General features: G+C 46.3%; 1 protein-coding gene across 3 annotated transcripts in view; it reads left to right on the top strand.

Annotated features, from left to right (window-relative positions):
- The window catches only part of KALRN (kalirin RhoGEF kinase), a 593,373-nt gene that overhangs the window by 131,127 nt on the left and 443,094 nt on the right, over positions 1-19,152 (top strand). For all 3 annotated transcript variants that reach the window (XM_036242841.1, XM_036242843.1, XM_036242842.1), the window contains exon 3: positions 466-580. In XM_036242841.1, the coding sequence (XP_036098734.1) occupies positions 466-580 (115 nt within the window). The remainder of the gene's footprint in view (positions 1-465; positions 581-19,152) is intronic.

Below are 19,152 nucleotides of genomic sequence, written 5' to 3'. Positions count from 1 at the left end.
TCGCACCGCGGTAGTCAGTCCTGAGTACTCCCACCTCACAGAGCCCTGCAAAGAGAAGTGAGTTGGCGGCAAAATTCCCAAAGACCATAGCACTTTTAGCGGCTTATTTTCTCAATGAGAACAGTTATACCACCATCATTGTCCTTTCCCATTTGCAAAGAGCTCTGCTTTTCAAAGTGCTTCCCCATGTGCCATCGTCCATCCTTGCAGCAATCCCGTAATGTGGTCATTTTTATTTTCATCTGCATTTTGCAGATGAGGCATCAGAGAAGGCAAAAGACCTGTCCAATATCACACGCTGTTACCACATCCAAATCCCACGCCCCCGTGTTAGGCAGTGACCAGATTGCTCTGGGCACCATATTCCTGCCCGTTTCATCCAGCACTCAGACGAATGAAGTCTTTTTCCTCTGCAGCGTACTGGCGGGCTGGTTTTCTTAAACTCACTCCTGTCCCTCCCTGCAGGGGGCCGTGATAAGCGAGGTGGACCCATCCTGACCTTCCCTGCTCGCAGCAATCATGACAGAATAAGACAGGAAGACCTACGGAAACTCGTGACCTATTTGGCCAGCGTGCCAAGGTAAGGTGAAGGGGCATGTCCTGCAGGGGGCGGGGAGGGGATCCGGGCTAATGCAAGGGAGTTGGAAATGAGCCTCCATCCCTGCCAGACGCCAGGGTTGCTTCTGCCTTTGCAGTGGATTCTAATTATTCCTGGATCATCATCAGCCATTGTTCGTCTCATTCCCATCGTTACCTCTGGGATTCATAGGAATGCAGTGGGAGCTGAAAGGGGCATCTGTGAGCAGAGGTGAAGGTCCCAGGCCAAGGGGACAGGACAGGGCCTGGAGCCGGAAAGGTGGCCTGGGAGGAGGACTGGGACGCTACTGTTTACTTTGGGAAAATGGGAGCTCTAACTGATTACACTGTGGCTTGTGTACTGGATTATTTTTGAAACCCGTGGCTTGTGAATATATTTGTGGCTTTTGGAGTTTGGGTCAAATAACTCCACTTGTATCACTAAGAGGCTGCGTTCAGCTCAGCCTAGTCATATGTTTTCAACGGGGGTAACAGTGCCACCAAGGGGGATTGGTTTGTGGGGACAGCAAAAGAACTTGCTTTTTTATGCATTAAGCACAGCTCTACATACAGGATGTAAACAGATATATAGTGTATTTGTAGTATTAAATTTTCATTGGGTGGACAATTAAGGAAAAAAGTATAGCAAGTCTTTTTTTGTAGTAAGGGATGATGATAATAAAATAGAAAGGTTGAAAAACACTGGTTTCTGAGTGTTTCTAAGTGCTATTGGCCATAGAGGTTGATGGAAACATGTCAAGAACATGGTATATTTATGGGGTGTGTGTGTGTGTATTATTTTAAAGAGGGAGAGGAGAAGTCTCTGCCTAATCAGAGCATCATAGAAGGTGAGAGCCAGAAGAGCCCTGGAAGTAATCCAGGTAGATACGTGTTGAGGTCTGCTTAGGGAGCAGGGTTGAGATGGCAAGAGAGGGGTGTGTGTGTGTGTGTGTGTGTGTGTGTGTGTGTGGCGGGTGTGTGTGAGTGGCAGAGCTCAGCCCAGAACTGAGTCCTCCTGACTGATGCCCAGGGCTCTCCGTATCCTCTCGGAGGTGAGCACTCTGTTCTCTGTCTCTTAGTGGGGCCGGAACTGGCAAGTGTTTGCTGTGGCAAATAAGAAGTAGCGCTTGGGGCTTTCAGAATCTTCATCTTGTATCTGTGCATTTTATAGGAGAATTAGTAAATTATAAAGAGGAGCTATATATTCAGCACTGCCGTTGCTGGACAACCCTGGATAATTCTTGAACATGCTGATTAAGTTCTTGAAGCAAGTGTCAGGTGAGGCAAACACTACATCTGGAAGAGTTACAGGGGAGGCAGAGGTAAAGGTTGGTGGATGGTGATGGGCAGGTGGTAATGGGTATTTAGGAGCAGGCATCAAATGCTTGGAAGGATGTCGAATAGAATGCTGAGCCCTCAGCTCCAAGCAGAAGGCTGTGAACAAATAGACATCGAATAGTGTCTGGTTTTTTGTTTTTTGTTTCTTTATGATATCCACTGGGGACCAGAAAAAAGACAAAAGGTCTTAAGCTCCAACAAAAAGAATTCAGATAATATTCAAAGAAGAACCTCTAAACTTTGTACATAAGACTTTGAGCTGAAGAACAGAATAGAAAACTTTTTTGGTGCAGGTCTTTATTCAGTAGACGTATTCCCATCAGTCTTGGAGGTAAGGAGATGGACTAAATAACCCACGACTGAGCAAGGCAATTTAGCCATTCAGGGGCTAAGCAGTTTTAAAAGCACCTTTCCCAGGTACACTCACAGCCATAAAACCAGGAGTTTCTAAATCAATTTACAAGAAAAGTTTTCATGGGGACCCATAATGGACTCCTCGTTCTTTTAGAGCCAAAAGAAATTGGCATCCCTGGGGATAGGAAGGGTATATTCTTGTTCTTTGCGGTACGTTTATCACATCTCTGCAGCTAATGCATGCTCATCTTTTCTGTAGAATAGAAGGTGAAAGAGTTGGAAGAACACTTCTCTTTATTCTGACTTGTTAAGTAGAGATGGGATAAAACAGATTGGAAGCAATTAAAAAGGAAAAAAACTTCCGCTGGGTGAAGCGGAATGAAACCCCAGAGGGGCTGAGAGGAAGGTCATGAAAAAGGAGGAGCAGCACATTATCATGGGAGGAATATACTAGAGGCAGGCCCTCTGCCTCCCAGAGAGTGGTCACAGACATTGCACCCTGTGCTCTTGAGAACGGAGAAGGTTCTTCACAGGTCCTGGCAGGTGGGAGGCAAGAATCCTGTTGCTGCTTTCGGTGGGAAGAATTGTTCTGAGATGCTCGCTGCCTCTCTCCCGAGCGGCCCGCATTCACCAGGAGTGTGGGTACCTGGCAGGCTGCAGAGTTTTCCAACTAGCCCCGCCCACCCCATCCCTTTCTAGTTCTGCTGGCTACAATGTCACATGTGATGACTGTTGGAAACAAAACCTGGAATATTCTAGAACTGTTCTAAAGATAGTGAAGTGTGGGGAGGGAAACTGAAGAGGGAGCAGGTCAGATAGTGTTTGCTGCTGTTCCCCTGAGCTGCGGCTTTGAGAAAGAAGGGACTGAACATGAACAGCTAGATTAGGTGGATGGTACTGATGAGAAGGAATGAACGGTTCAGGGTCGTGGTCCAGGAGGCTCCTGTGGTGGTGGAGTATGCTCTACACACTGGTGTATCGTCTGTAGGCTACACTTGACATGCACTTACTCTTTCTTTCTTTACCAAAATTTTAGAGTTTTCCTGTGCCAGGCAGATTGGGGAGTCATGGTGACAAGGAAGAGATATTGTGATAAGGTTAGGGAAAAACTGGCTTTTCCCTACCCAGTGCCAGACCAGTAACCATAAGGGGCAGTGCTGGGAGCATAGGAGATGAACCGACAAGCAGAAGACAAGCAAATAAGGACCAGGAAGGAATGAAAGAGGATCTTTTGGGATCCATCTTAGGCAGAGATAAGTCCTTCCAACTTCCCTTTCTTGTTCCTGATAAATTTAACTTGATGGCCATTTTCAGGCACCATTCTAGAATTGATGATTAAACAGATGGTGGTGATAATTTAGAAATGAATGGGAGGAAATAGTGCCACTATCCTCTGTGAAAGCCAGGCCGTGTCTGGACCACTGCATTCAACTCTGTAGCATTGAACTCTGCCAGCTGTATTTTAAGAACTACGACCAGTTAGAGAGTATCGTCAGGGAGCGGCACGTTGAGGGATCACAAACTGTGTCTCTGCAGTTGAAGGATTGAAGGACATTTTCTGGAAGGAGTGAAAATAGAAGGTGTCATGAGAGCTGCCCCAAGGAGCAGGGAATAGGCTTAGTCTCTGCCACATTGATGGGTGGAAGTTAAAGATACCAGGACTCGGGACTCAAGTGAGGTTGCCCATGTGGGAGCTGTCCAGCAGTAGTGCCGCTGCCTCTGGAGAAAGTGAGCTTCCCGTCACTGGAGACTGGATGACCTGTCAGGGATGCTGTAGGAAGAATTCCTCCACTGGTCTGGAGGCTGGATCAGACCATTTCTAAGAAGCTTTCCTGCCCTGAATTGTGTGTTTCTATAATGTTGTAAAAAACATACATCATAAAATCTAGGACCTCAAAACAGAATATTACTACCCCACCAACAAACACTCTCTTTTCAGGCTCCCTAAATAAGTTAAGGCCTAGAGTTTCACTTCAGATCTTGTCTGCACCTAAAATCCCAAGAAGACTGATTTCTAGTCCCCCTGGATCCTGGGTGGGAATTTGGGGGCTTCACCTGGGACCAAGGATCATGCTGGATGTGACAATTTCAAACAGTCCTAGTTACTGTTTTGGGGTCCATCTTAGCCTGAGATGAGTCCTTTCCAACTTCCCTGTCGTGTTCCTGATAAGTCTGAGCATATGCCTTCTGGGTCTTCTCCAAACTTTCTATCATTTCGTGCTGAGGAATTATAGAACACCAGGGTAGAAAGATGCCTTAATAGTCTTCTAATTCAATTTCCTAACAACTCTTTTCACTCAATTCACAAATATTTATCGAGCGCCAGTGATGAGCTCGGGCCTGGATAGGGATCTTGGTGAGTTTTTGTGTTATCTTTTCTGACTGTCATCAATCCTACGCTTATCTAGCTTTTTCCGTTTTCTGGCCCGCTGTCTGCTTGCAGTTACTAGTACATGAAAGGAGTGGAAAGGAAACACTCAGATACAAGCAGCTGATGAATGTCCCTAGAAACTGAGAGACAGGATATAAAATCTAGACGGAGAGTGAACAATGGCCCAGGCAGAGCTCACAGTGTGGATAATCTACCCACAGTGATTATTAGAGTTGACCATATGCTTGAAGTAGGAATTGCTAAGTATCTAGTAAAGAAATCCTGGGCCATTTTTATTGCATTGAATCCTTTCTTTTTATCATCATTGTTACCCTGCTTTGTCATGATTTTCTTTCTGCTGCTCCTAAGGGCACCGATTGTTAGCAACTTGACGTCTCTGCCCCTTAACTCTGCTCTCAGCAGTGCAGCTGAGATGCTCGGGGTTCTGGCAAGGAATATGCAGGTGTCGTATTGGTGAGGAAAGAGGGCAAGAAATTAAGATGAGATATTCTGCAATGCCAATCAAACCAAAGTGCCAATATTCACAGCTTATTATTTGATAACATTTGCTCTCGTTCTACTGATTTCAGTCAACGATAGATTGGGCTTATTGCCAGCACTGTCTTTGTGCAGCATCACCAGAAAAATAGAAATAAGCAGAGAGTTAAAAAGACAGTTAAAAGATGAGGAGGTAAAACTGCCAGGGTTTCCTACCACTATATTCAGCACGAGAGAGCCCCGGCTGTCCGCGCCGTCCTCACTAAACGTGTCTCGTGTAACGGCCCGTGGAGATGTATTGCCAGTGTCCTGATTTGCTCTGGGATCATCCATTCAAGGAGGGTACAGGGAGCAGTGATGGGAAGTTCAGGAAACAGGACCATTGGCCTAAAACTTATACCTTTTAATATCCATTTTTAATTTATTTTGTTGCTTATGTGTAGAGGGTTTATCATTTCTATTACATTTCCCACACTCAACACAAATTTCTGAACAATATCAGTTGCGTCCCTGTTGTTAGCTGTGCAGAACACAAGCCCTAAAGAGCAAATAGTGTTCTACTCCGCTGCTAAGGAACATAACGTCATAATAGTAACTACTGGTGTGAGTGGTCACCTTCACTGGGGCCGTGCACACCTTCCCAGCAAGGGGAAAAGAGGCATGTTAGGATGGACAGAGGACATGGGGGTTCAGGTCACAGCTGCCCCCTTCTCAGTCAGGAAACACATGACCATTCAACCTGGGTAATCTCAGAGACACGAGTGAAGGGACAGTCTACAGTGATGCAGGCAGGGAACAGGGAAATCAACAAGGTTTGAATTTCCAAGTTACCCCAGGTCTTGAAACAGCAGAGAGGGGAGTCAGTACCCCCTCTGGGTCTGGAGGAGAACATGGGGAGCAGTGCCTAGAATCTGGAGGGAGAGGGCTGACAGGAACCGTGGCCTTTGGTAGAGAGGTGCCAGCCACTCGGGATTGCATGATAAGACAAGGGAAACACTCTTATTTCACTGTCCTCCTATTCTCTGGCCTCCTATCACTATTTGTCATCGACTGAATGAAACTGAATCCAAGTGGCAGGGTCCACGTGGGTCAGCCTCCCAGGGCACCACGTAGAGGGGAGACGATAGAGAATGGATTTGGAGGGGTAAATGGAAGATATTTGGCACAGGGTGAGACCTTGGGCATATTACTCAGCATTTCTTAGTCCAGTTTAATTTGGGAGAAGAATGTCCATCTCACAAGCATGTTGTGAAGAAATTATCTGGCAATCTCTTTGTAGTACCCAGGCACTCAATACTTATTAGTCTTCCTCCTGAAGGAGCTCAATAATAACAATAGTAATAATATATATACACACATATAGTAATGTTTGCTGTATATGAAGGAATAAATGTATATGTAAGTTATGAAGTATAATAGTAATGTAATGAACACCTGAGACCCCACCCACCCCCAACTTCATGAGCAAAATGTCACCTCTGCTCTTGAAGCTACCTGTGACTACTCCCCACCATGGTCCCCTTTCCATTCCCCCAAAATATTCACTATTCTGAGTTTTGTGTTTACCCTTCTTTTATGTTTGGTATAGTTTACCACACGTTTTCATAAAAAATATATTGTGTAGTTTTGCTTGTTTTTGAACTTTATAAAAATGATATTGTGTCATATGTAGTTTTTGGTGACTAACTTTTTTGAACTATTATACAACACCTTGGATGAATCTTCAAACATAATTTTGGGGGCAGGGAGGAAGCACGTATTGCTTCCTACTTCTGGACCTGATCTAGTAAGTCATTACTCTTATTTTTAACCAACATTATTGCACTTTGATGAGTAGTTTGCATGTATTAACTTAATTCTCACAGCACTTTGAGAGGGGTATTATTATTCCCATTTTACATATGAGGAAACCAGGCTCGGAGAGGTTAGGTAACTTACCTGTGCACACACAGCCAGTGATGTAGAGCCAGGTGTTCTGGCACCAGAGCCTGAGCTTTAATCCATAGGCGGGATGAGGTCAGAGTGAAGGAGGCAGGAGTAATGGAGTGCAGGGGATGCATTTGGGCAGAGTAGAAAGGTGGAGTCTGAAGGATGGGCTAAGGATTGGATTGGAACAGGACGTTGAAAGAGGGTGGTAAGGAGATTAGGGGCCAGACAGGTGTAATGACAGTGAGCAGCCACTACCTGAGCATCAGACCTTCTTCTCTAAGGTTCTCTCAGCATTCTAAGTGTGAAAGTTGATACATGTGGGAAATGCAGATGGTGGTTGCCTCACACCTGGGTTTTTGCTGGCCCAGGCAGCGATGGTGACTATGGATGAGCAGGACAATGGAGGTGGAGTGGGGAACCCTAGACTTCCTCCCGCCTGTGTTTGCATTCAGTGTTATACCAGTGAGCACTGTTCATTATGTTCATCTGCAGATGATAGTTAAGTATGCGCTAGTGATCAAATTACATCAAGAGATGCAGTAAAAAAGCAAGAGTACTTAAGACTGTGGAAACTATTTAAAGAGATGAGTAAATGACTGTCAACAGCAAGGACCCTGAATTTAAAGTCTGGATTGGTGGTGGCGGTGGTGGCGGTGGTGGGGTCTCTGCTGTGTACTAGGGATGGTTTTCCTGTTCAGCTTCCTTCAGTCTGGATGTTTCACTCAGTCACCTGCCTGGTTCTGTCTCTGCACAGCTCTGCCGTCAGAAGCAGGATTCTGACATTAGTTAGCCATCAGCTGATCCACACTTGGAAGTTGGTCCCCTTCCTTGAACCATGCCACTGCTGGACTAGACAGGGCTGTGCCAGCATAGTCGTGATGGGCCGAGGGGCAGGGGGTTCTGGAAATCTTAGGAAAAGCAAGTGTGGGGGCCTGAGGGAGAGCCAGCCGTGATGTTTCAAGTGCAGAGATAAGCATTTGTGATCCCCTGGAGAACAATAACCTAGGCAGTCAGAAGCGGAAACCATGTGGTCACGAAGTAACTATGAGAAGCAGCCCTGGTAATTCCAGGAACCAGAAAGTGACTTAGGTAATAAATCAAGGGCCCAGCCTTGGACATTCGGGTTCCTGAGGGAGCGGGGTTATTGTTTCTCCTGCACACGTGTCTTCGATGTGACCCTTAGGAGAGAGCAGAGCTGTGGGGGTGGAACTGTGGATAGCAGAGAAAGAAGGAGGGGGCTTGAGGAAGAATGCTGACCCTGGGAAACTGCAGGGGATTCCCCCTCAGAAAGAATGAACCCCAGAGTCCTCCCTCGGAGGAGAGCCGCACATGCTTGCTGACGAATTTCCTCACCTGTAAGAGACGTGGAGCTATTACCAAACACAGCGGTGGTGAAGGTTACATGACAACACACATCTAGCTCAGGCCTTGGCACACAGAAGGGGCTGATGGCAAATGGCAGTTTCTTTCCCTTGGAAGTAGGGGTCTTGTTCTGTCACTTGTCCCTCATGCCCCTAGCATTGCTTTGCCAAAGTCAGGGTTAGGGTAATGCTTAAGGTTAGGTTAGAGCCAGTAGGAACAACACCTAGCAGGCTCGTAATAAATACTGAATGAATATATCTGCCTAATGGTGTGATAGTCTTTATTTCTTTTAGTAATTAATAAAGCATCTCTTTATTATAAAAATAAGTGCAGAACAATATAAAGAATTTAAAAAATGCTTGTAACTGTATCTTCTAGAGATAGTTACAGTATGGTGACATATCTCCTTCATCTTTTTTCTTTAGAACTTTTTATTTTATTTTTCCTCTCTCATTATTTTATTGAAAACTTTTCTAAAAAGATAAGAAATGATCCTTACCAGCAGATAAGTCTTGCTCAGATAAATTAATCACCACAACCCCTGCCAAGCCCAATACAGTGCTTTACCAGGCAGTTCGACATCTGGGATTCTGATTTGATTTTAATTGCAAAATTTAAGTGTATATAATGTCTGTCTCTTTCTGATACAATATATAGTATATTTAAATTATGGAAAGCTTCTTAAATTATACACCCATAATGTTTAATCACATGTATACACATAGTTGCTTTCATTATTGAACACTTATATGTTCTTTACTGTTGTTATTTTTTTATTGTTGATTCTATTACAGATACCCCCATTTTCCCTCCTGCTCCCCCTCCACCCAAGCCCTGCCTCACCCCAGGCCTTCCCCACACTATTGTTTGTGTCCATGGGCAATGCATATATACACATATGTTCTTTGGTTAATTTCTTTCTATTCTCCCACCCCCAACCCCCGCCCCTCTGAGATCTGTCAGTCTGTTCCACTTTTCCATGTCTCTGGACCTATTTCGTTCGTCAGTTTAGTTTGTTCTTTAGATTCCACATTTAAGTGAGATCATGTGATATTTGTCTTTCTCTGACTGGCTTATTTCCCTTAGCATAAATAATAATCTCCATTATTTAAAAAAATTCTTACAGCAGTCTTACGAGGCAGGTATTGCTATGAGCCCCATTTTTCAGAAGAGGAAAGCACAGTTCAGAGAGAATACTAATTTTCCCAAAGCAGGTCAAGTAGAAAGTAGTGAAGCCAGGATTTGATCCGAAGTTCTGACACCAGATTTCATTCGCTGAGTCACAGCTATCTCAGCGATGCAGAGGCACCTTTGTTCGCATTCTGGTGTCTTTGTTATCCTTAATTTTTTTTTTAAAAAAAAAGACTTATTTAAAATAAAGTTTTATTTTGTATTTTGCTTTTTTCCTAGCATCAGTAGCATTTCTTTTGCAAGTCAGTGAAAGCTTTTTATATCTCTTTAGTGGCTACATAATTGTTACGTAACCATTCTCCTATTAACGGACTCTTGAGGTCGCCAATTTCTTCTATCATGAAGTAACACTATGAGGGGCATCTTTAAGCATTGAATATTTGTATGGACTGACTTTGAAAATCAAGTTGTGGTTTAGGGTTTTTTCTTTTTCTTTTTGCTAAGTCAGGGAGGTCAACATTTTTCAGGTCAAGATGTCTTTGAATTTAACCATATCTGTATCCTGAACCAATTTCCCAAAGCTGGACTCTTCAAGACACTTGACTCATCCTCTTTTCTATGCCTAAGTGCGTTTTCATTTAATTTTCAACACTAAAATGATATTTTTAAAACATCTGAAATGTGGGCAATCTCTTACCATCTATGGGTGCAGAGAACAGATGAGCAGATCATCCCAGGCAGCAGAGAGTCTAAACGTATTTGCCGATGGGCTTTGGATGTGTTCTACAAATTAGAATAGCAATTTCACCTTGTAAATGGGTTTTGACTAATCATGAAACAATTTTGCATTTTCCAGGTACTTGCTGGCTACTAATGGGCGAAGGATCAGAAAGCAAACAGCAAGCCCATATGGGGGTTTGCCCCCCATCACATAGTTTGTTGCAGAATATTGTAGTTTCCCGTAGACTTGTCTTTATCCTCCACTACATCAGGAATTTCAGGATGCCATGAATATGCATCTGAGCACTGCAGTATCCAGGGCCTTGCAATAACACTTGGCATTTGGAATTTGGTGGGCATACAGAAAATTGTGTTAAAAGGAAGCAAACAACCTGGCTGGTGTGGCTCAGTGGTTGAGTGTTGACCCATGCACCAAGAGTTTGCCGGTTCGATTCCAGGTCAGGGCACATGCCCAGGTTGTGGGCCCAATCCCTGGTGGGAGGCATGCAGGAGGCAGCCAGTCAATATTCTCTCTCATCAGTGTTTCTCTAGTTCCCTCTCCCTTCCTGTCTCTTTAAAAAGCAAAAAAAAAAAAAAAAAAAAAAGCCCTGGCCGGTTTTGCTCAGCAGTTACAGCGTCGTCCTGGGTTCAGTTCCCGTTAGGGGCATGTGCCTCGGTTGCAGTTTGTCCCTGGTTGGTCGTGCGGGTGGCAGCCACTCGATGTGTCCCTTTCACGTCGATGTTTTTCTCTCTCTCCCTCCCACTCTACCTATACAAAAAACGGAAAAATGTCCTCGGGTGAGGATAAAAAAAAAAAAAAAGGAAGCAAACAAGTGTGAAAGCTAGCCATAGACAATCAGGCAAATACATCCTTGGAAAATGACCCTTTCTGCTTGGAATCATTGTAGACTGGAAGACTTTTAAGCCCATTTCCAAGTATCCTAAGTGAGGACTTTTTAGACCCACCAGACTTCTGGGACCGTGGGCTGACAGCTGGAGTGAGTGCAGTCACGCGTTCAGGTCGCTCTCTCCTGCACACGGAACACGGCGCGCTCTGGGGGGGCGCGTGTCAGTCTGACGCGAGGCGAATCTTCGCCTTACTGAGGAATGAAAGCCATCTCTTTCTCGCTGGCAAAACAGGTCTTCAAACCCTGCGCCTGCTCCCCGGGGGCCTCACTCTGCTGTAACTGAGGTGGTTGGCCCCTGTTCACTTCCTGCTTTGCTCTTCATCTTCTGCCCTCCTGGCAGGGTAAGTTCCAGAACCCAGGCTTGGCCTAGAGGACACGGCAGGAAAATATTAGCCGGAAAAGCTGCCCTTGTGAAGCTGCGTCTGGATAAAGGGTTCCTTTTGTCCCCAGCTCATGAGGAGGGTCCAGGATGGAACAGGAAGTGGGTTGTGAAAATAAACCCAGCTCAGTGGTGCTGAGAGTGGCGCCACCCAGTGCCAGGAAGTGGCAAGCTCGCTTGTGAGAAACACGTCTGGGTGGGCACCGTTTTCTCTGGAGTCCAGCAGGTAAACTACAGCGCTGGGTGGGTTCCGCGGAGAGCTAGGAACTAAGGACTGGCACTACAGCCTTGCTCTTGGCACCCTACAGTTCCAGGGTTCCAGAACCTTCTCCATCAGGCCATGCTGTCAGGTGGAGGCTTTTGAAAGGCCAGGTGGGATTCGCAGAGAAGGGGTTATTCCTTATTGCTCTCAGGTCATCTCTCCTCAAATCTCTTCGTGATTCGTGACATACCTGGCTCCTGAGGACCGTATCAAAGAGGGTGTGGCGCCTGTCCCCAGGCCTCTGGCTCTTGCTCACCGGGTGGTTGTGCTCTGATTAGCAGTAGTAATCGACTTACCTGGCACTTCTGCAAGCCTGCCAGTGCCCTCCAGCGTGGGCCCCTGTGTGGACACGCGCATCGCTTCTCTTCGCCCTCAGATGACAAGCTGCCACCTCGTGGGGTTGGAGGTGGTGGCGGGCACTAGTCACATCATGGCCTCAATCAAATTGTTTATTTAATTTTGCTTCTTGTTTTATTCCACTTTGCATCATACCATAAGAATGTTTTCTTCACATTAAAAAAGTGTTATGCATGATAGTGTATCTTGAGATGCACCCTATTTTAATTTAATTATAACCCCATCATCACTCGATGTCTATGTTATTTCCAAAACTGCATTGCTATAAATAACTCAGTAAATATCTTTGTTCACCTTTGAGATGGTTTCTTTGGGATAGATTTGTGGCGATCATAGGCATTTCTTTTTAAGACCAGTGATACACATTGCCAAATTGTTTTCAAAATTTCCCAATTTATTTTCCCAGTATGCCTTTCCATGTCTCCAAATTTAAGTTAATTTGTTCATCATTGCCCAGCCTCCCCTGTGCAAACAGTGCTATCATAATCATCAAGAAACCCTGACTAAGGGCCCTAAGTACTGAGCCCGGATTTGAAAAGAGTAATTGGTCCTAAGGCCTGCCCACCGGGCTCTGCCAGGTGGGTTCTTTTTACTTTCTTCAACTAATTGGCCTCTTAATGGGGACCATACTGAAAGTTCAGCTCTCAGATGAGATCTAGAAAGACTTAATTGTTTTGTACCTGAGTTGTTAGTTTTTCCTCTGGGTGTGTTTCAGTTTCTGGCTTGGTTGGCCCAAAGTTGTTTCAACCTCCTCTGTGCTCATTTGAACTGAGATCCTTATCTGCCTTCCATCAAGAACGTTAGGCCTCCTTGGCGTTCGTCTTCTGGGCAGCAGTGTTCAATGAGCCTCTAAAGCTTAGGTGTACCATTTTAATTTCTTTATTAGGCTCCTGAAGTCCATGGCTCACCACCAGCAGGCTTATTAGGAAGGTGATATTTCTGGCACTTAGATTAGGTAAATTTGAGCATGTCAGGTGGGGTAAGTCCCAGTACGTTCATGGTTTTCTGGAATTCACATTAGGGCATCAGGATGATTTAAATTTTGTTCAGATTCATTTTGCTGGGATATTGGAAATGAGGGAGTTCCCTGAATATAGATGCTGGAGAGACAGGCAAGGATGAGGGAAGAATGATGTGTTTTTCACTTGGTGGGTTCCAGACTTGGGGCTGTTTCCCCTCATCCATGATATGATCATTTTCAGCATATTTTGGATTTCTCCACCTGTCATTGGTTAAGTTTTATCAAGTGTCTTTCACTGGTGTTTTGGGTTTTTGTGTTTGGGGCATATATTGGATATTGATATTTTATGTTATGACACTAATTTTGTAGACAGACTGCCTTTATTGTATACACTTCTGGCAAGTTAGGTATGCTGCCACCAAGTGGTGGAGTACCTTAGATGAGCTGCCCAAGAAGACAACGATGGATTTTTATTAAAGACTTCAAATGAAAATGTGTTGCTCTTTCTTCACTCATTAGACCTTGGATTTTCCAGACTTTACTTTAAGAATTTTTATTGAAACACTGAAACTTATGTAACCACTAAGCAACAGTTATTTTTCCTAAACCACAAAATGGGTTGCAGATCATCTTTCGCTGAGAACTGTAGTAAATATCTATTAAAATAGCATTTGTGAAAAGCCTGGGTATGTAATAATTGCCTGTTGAAACTGGGAATTTTTTTTTATCCTCACCTCACCTGAGGACATTTTTGCATTTATCTTCAGAGAGAGCGAGAGGGAGGAAGAGAGAGAGAGAGAGAAACATTGATGTGAAAGAGACACATCAACTGGTTGCCACCCACAGGACCTCAACCAGGCTGAGGACAAACTGCAACCGAAGTATGTGCCCATAGTGGGAACCGAACCTGGGACTCTCAGGTCCACGGGCCGACGCTCTAACCACTGAGCAAAACCCGCCAGGGTGAAACTGGGAATTTTATAGTGATGCTATTTGGGGGGAAAACAAAGGCCTAAATAATGTGGTTTGTCTAAGTCAATTCTCAGCTTTCTTTCTTTCATTTTTTTTTTTTTTATCCTCACGCGAGGACATTTTTCCATTTTTTGTACAGACAGAGTGGGAGGGAGAGAGAGGAAGAGAGAGAGAGAGAAACATCGACATGAAAGGGACACATCGAGTGGCTGCCACCCGCACGACCAACCAGGGCCGGGGACAAACTGCAACCAAGGTACATGCCCCTAGCGGGAACCGAACCTGGGTCTCTCCGGACCGCAAGCGGGTGCTCTAACCGCTGAGCCAAACCGGCCAGGGCTTTCTTTCTTTCATTTTATTGTTGAAAGTATTTCAGATGTCTCTGCTTTCCCCTCATTAACCCCTTCCTTCCCACTCCCACCCCCCTCCTGCCTTCCTCAGCCTAGTGTCCGTGTCTATTGGTTGTGCATATATGCATAAGTTCTTTGGTTTATCTCTTCCCACCCTCCCATCCCCCATCCCTCTGAGGTTGGTCAGTCTGTTCCCTACTTCCATGACTCTGGATCTCTTTTGGTCAACAGCTTATTTTGATCATTATGTTCCACAAATAAGTGAGATCATATGGTACTGTCTTTCTCTGACTGGCTAAATTTGCTCAGCATAATACTCCCCAGATCCCTCCATGTCATATCAAAGGATTAGAGATCTCTCTTTTTTATAGCTGCATAGTGTTCCATTGTGTATATGTACCACAGCTTTTTTATCCATTCGTCTACTGATGGACATTTGGGCTGTTTCCAGATCTTGACGATTGTAAATAGTGCTGCTATGAACATAGGGGTACATATATTCTTCCTGATTGGTACATATAGGCTTCTTAGGATATATTCCAAGAAGTGGGATCACTGGGTCAAATGACAATTCAATTTTTAATTTTTTGAGGAAACACCATATTGTTTTCTATAGTGGCTACACCACTCTGCAATTTTCTTTTATAAAATCAATTTTTTTTTAATTTAAAAAAATATCCCTTCCTGTTGGTTTGTCTTCAGTTTTTGGTAGATTTGAAGTCACAGTGCCCCAAGCATGCTTACCTCTTGGAACTTCTCCTATCTCCCTCACTATTTCATCAGCCACAAACATTGAAGATAAAAGCCTGTCTTTTCAAGCCTTCCCTTCTAAACACTATTTTCTTTCTCTGAACGTGGAAGCTGAGGACAAGAAACACATCACACTACCTGAGGCTTTTTGTTGCTGAGAGTATAACCTTGGTGGATGCACTCACTCGCTGCAGATAATTTCTATACTAATTTGCCGCTGTGGCGTTTACTGAAAGAACAGCCTCCCCTCTCACCTGTTCATTCCGTCTCGTCTCTTCTTGGATAAAAAGACTTCTTAAGACTTCTTGTTTTTAAAATTTTAATCCTCACCTGAGCATATTTTTCCATTTTCTTCAGATAGAGTGGGAGGGAGGCAGAGACAAAGAGAAACATTGACATGAGAGGGACACATCGACTGGTTGCCTCCCAACGACCCTAACCAGGGCTGGGGAACGAACCACAGCTGAGGTGCATGCCCTTGACCGGAATCGAACCCATGACTCTTTGGTCCATGTGCCGACGCTCTAACTGCTGAGCCAAAGTGGCCACGGCAAGAATTTCTTTTTTAAACATCCAGCACCACCTAAGTAGAACAAAATAATTTGAACAAAATTTGAAAAAGACTTTTGAATCTAGAAAAGCATCACAGAGTGATGGGCCCACTGTCTTCTACGAGTTCTGATTGTCCACAAGGCTCTCCTGGATAGGCAGTGACTTTCTTGAGGGCAGGGATGGTGGGTCTCGTTTGGTGGGTCAGTTTGCAGAGCAGCACCTTGCAAGTTGGCTGAATTCAATTAGATTGGGAGCTCGCCCAGGGTGAAGAGCAGTGTCTCATCCCCAGACCCCTTGGGGCCAATGCCACAGGTCTCCTTCTGGATGTCCTTTCTTCTGTAAGGGGCTGCACCCAACGGGAGTGCCAGGTCAAGGCAGGTGGACTGGCTCTGCAGCAGAGAGAAGGCAGAGCCCTCTGCCTGAGGACAGAGCATGGAGGAGCATGCCAGGGGCTGGGAGTGGATTCTGTCTCACCAAGGGGGAGCATTACTGCTTCTAAATTGAGGCAATGTGATAGCCATGTCTCGCAGAACCCAGACAGGAGCACTTGGTCAGAACTGTGGTGACTCAGCTAGGACAGATGTTTTTCCGGATAATTTACTGACATAATCCAAGTGTGTGTCCTGATGGCCCTGCTCCGTGTTTCCTTTTCTCTCTGAGCCTCCTTCCTCTCCCCAGCCCCCACTCATTCTAGGTCAAGAGAGGATCAACCTTGGTTTTGAGAGCTACCCCAAAATCCTAAAACTGAGGATTTTTCCCTTTCTCATCTCTCAGACTGTTCTGTGCTGTCCTGAGCTGGAATTTTGTGTTCCCGTCACTAGTAATTCATGTGCCAGGTTTTGCACAGCAACCCCTCTTGGCCTGGTGCCTGGGCAGGTCTGAACCCTGTGCTGTGACACGCCCCCCTCTGGGTCCCTGCCCAGGAAGCGATGTCCTCTCAGCGCCAGAGCACAGGCTGTTAGCCTCTGAAGGATGCTCAGGCTGCAGACCTCACTCACTGAAGGTTCCAGCCGTGCTGGACGAGGAGGCAGGCGAGTGGCACTGTCCCCCTCCCTGACCGTGATGGAGCGGTCCATTAGGATGCCTGCCAATGGGTCCAGATTCAATTCTCTGCACACACAGGACACTCGTCTAGTTCTCACACGGACACCAACTTAGAATGGCCAAGTACTCCTCTGGTTTTCTCGGGCTGCCCTTGAAGTTGCAGGCTAATGAGGAGGAACCCTTAGAACCCTGCTTGTTTAGTTTCCAGTCCCAAACATGTCCCCTCCCTCAGGTGTCCTCCATCTGGCTCTCCGTGACCTCCCTTGCTGCTGTCAGATTTGCATAGTGCCTGAGCCTCACACAGTGTCTTCCTCCTGTAAATCACGGGGACCTCATCAGCGCCCTTGGCCACAACCACCCTGCCGGGTGTCAGCGGGAAGGAAGGCTGGCTGCTGGGGGCGGGTCCTCCTGCCCTGAAGGAAGCGGAGCTCCTGCGCCGGCAAAGCCTGGGGGCGTGCCCGGAGGGTGACTGTGTTGGTGGGTTTGGTGGGCATGTGTCCGTGTGTCTGTCTGTGTGTTGTGCAGGCAAAGAGCATTGGGCTTTCAAGAAAGCGACAGTTGCTTAAGGCGAAGGAAGAGGAGGGAGGGATGAATGTAGCGTGGGTGAGTTTAGACCAAAGACTATTTCCTGGCGGAAGTGTATGGTTTTTTAAATGAGGATTCCACCTGCCCTGATAGGAAGCAGAAGCCCAGCTGCAGAGTAGGGGATCCCGTGAGAGGGGGAGAGGTGGGGATGCGGCAGAGGAGAGGACGGGTGATGATGGGGGCAACAGCGGTTAGAGTGAGCAAAGGAAGGGACGCCCCCTGGCCAGCTGCGCACCGGGCCGCCGTCCCAGCCTCTCCCGGGCCAGCTGTCTTCCCTCCTCTCTGCCACCCCATTTTGGAAAAACCACTGTGTCTTCTAGTTGTGGTGATGGAGGTATTGTGGTTAGACAGGTCACAGTCTTTGGAACATGGACTCGATCTTTGGATTTTCTACTCACCGATGTATAAGCAGTGATTATAATGATTTTCTTTTAAGTTAAGGAAGACTTATTTTTCATCCAGCCTAACTGGGGGGGCGGGGGGGAGCAGAGGCTATGGAGAAGGCCAGAGGAGCACGGCCCTGGGGCTTGTCTGCAGGGAGCCAGGGAAGGGCTTGTGGGGAGGCTGTGGTTTCGGTTTCCGGTTCTTCCTTTCTTTCGCTCAGCTGCTTTGGTTTCCATTTCATTTCTGCTGCATGTTCTGAATGTCCCAGAAGGGAGGGATGAACAGTCTGGGAGGGAGGGTGGGAAATAGGCAGGAAGTTGCTATGGGAAATGAATCTGACAGTTTCTATCCCATCCCCCTGAGCCCGCCCCTCTGCCACCTTCCCTCTCTGGCTGGGCAGCCCCAGACTTCCGGGGGCAGTGGTCTGGCCCCTCTCCTCGAGTTCCCAAGCTCTCTCTCATCTCAGAGTGGGGCGCGGATCTCTTCCTTTGGCGAGTGGTGGGCGTGTTCCAGAGCTTGTGAGGCTTCAGATACCCTGGCTGATTAATAAGCACACCAGTTCACACAGTGAGCCCGGGCTGGGCGCTCTGAGGCAGCCATCCTGGGGAAGGCTTCTTACTTGCTCCTTGGTTGTCACCACGCCGTCTGGAACTCGCTCTGGCAGTGCCTTTCAGTCTGTGGCATGCTCTCTGGACTCTCTGCAGATGCAAGTCTGTGTTCTTTCGGAGCAGACTTGATTTTGAGAGTGTTTTGTTTCAAGGTGGCATCTAGGAGAAGTCGGTATGCAGATGCAGAGGTCCTGCTTTGTTCTGAGGCCACTGGACCTGCCACTTGATGGCCACACGCGGGGATGCAGGAAGCAATCTTGGGGTCTGGGTCTGTACTATCTAGTACTTCACCATGCCCTGTCAAGGGGAGCAAAGAAGAATCGTGTTATTTTGCAATGGGATTTTATTATTATTATTAAACAGCTTCATTTGGCTGGAATTAGGTAGCAACTTAAAACAGGCAAAAAATGACAGCCTCCCTCATTTGGCCTCCAGAGTGGGGTTTCCCTGAGACTCTGACTGGGGCAGGAGTGGGGTTTACTACTGGTAAAGTCAAGGGTGGGACCTGGCAAGGGGGAGTTCCCCGACCTGGAAATGGGCTAGCAAACCTCTAGAATCTGTACTGTAGCAGCACTTACCCACAACCGTACACGCGAGTCACCAGGGAGCCGGAACACTGCTGAGCCAGCCCCAGACCCATTAGCCAGAACCTCCTCGCTGCAAAGAGGCTTCGATTTAGAGGGAAGCATTGCCTTTAACCTTTGCCCCCAGTCCTGGAATCACAGGGGAGAGGTACAGAGGCAAAAGATATGTTGTTAAAT

The sequence above is a fragment of the Molossus molossus genome, unplaced genomic scaffold, assembly GCF_014108415.1.
Source record: "Molossus molossus isolate mMolMol1 unplaced genomic scaffold, mMolMol1.p scaffold_m16_p_5, whole genome shotgun sequence".
Classification (NCBI taxonomy): Eukaryota; Metazoa; Chordata; class Mammalia; order Chiroptera; family Molossidae; genus Molossus; species Molossus molossus.
The sequence above is the reverse complement of the archived record's forward strand: the minus strand, read 5'-3'. Positions and strand labels throughout refer to the sequence as shown.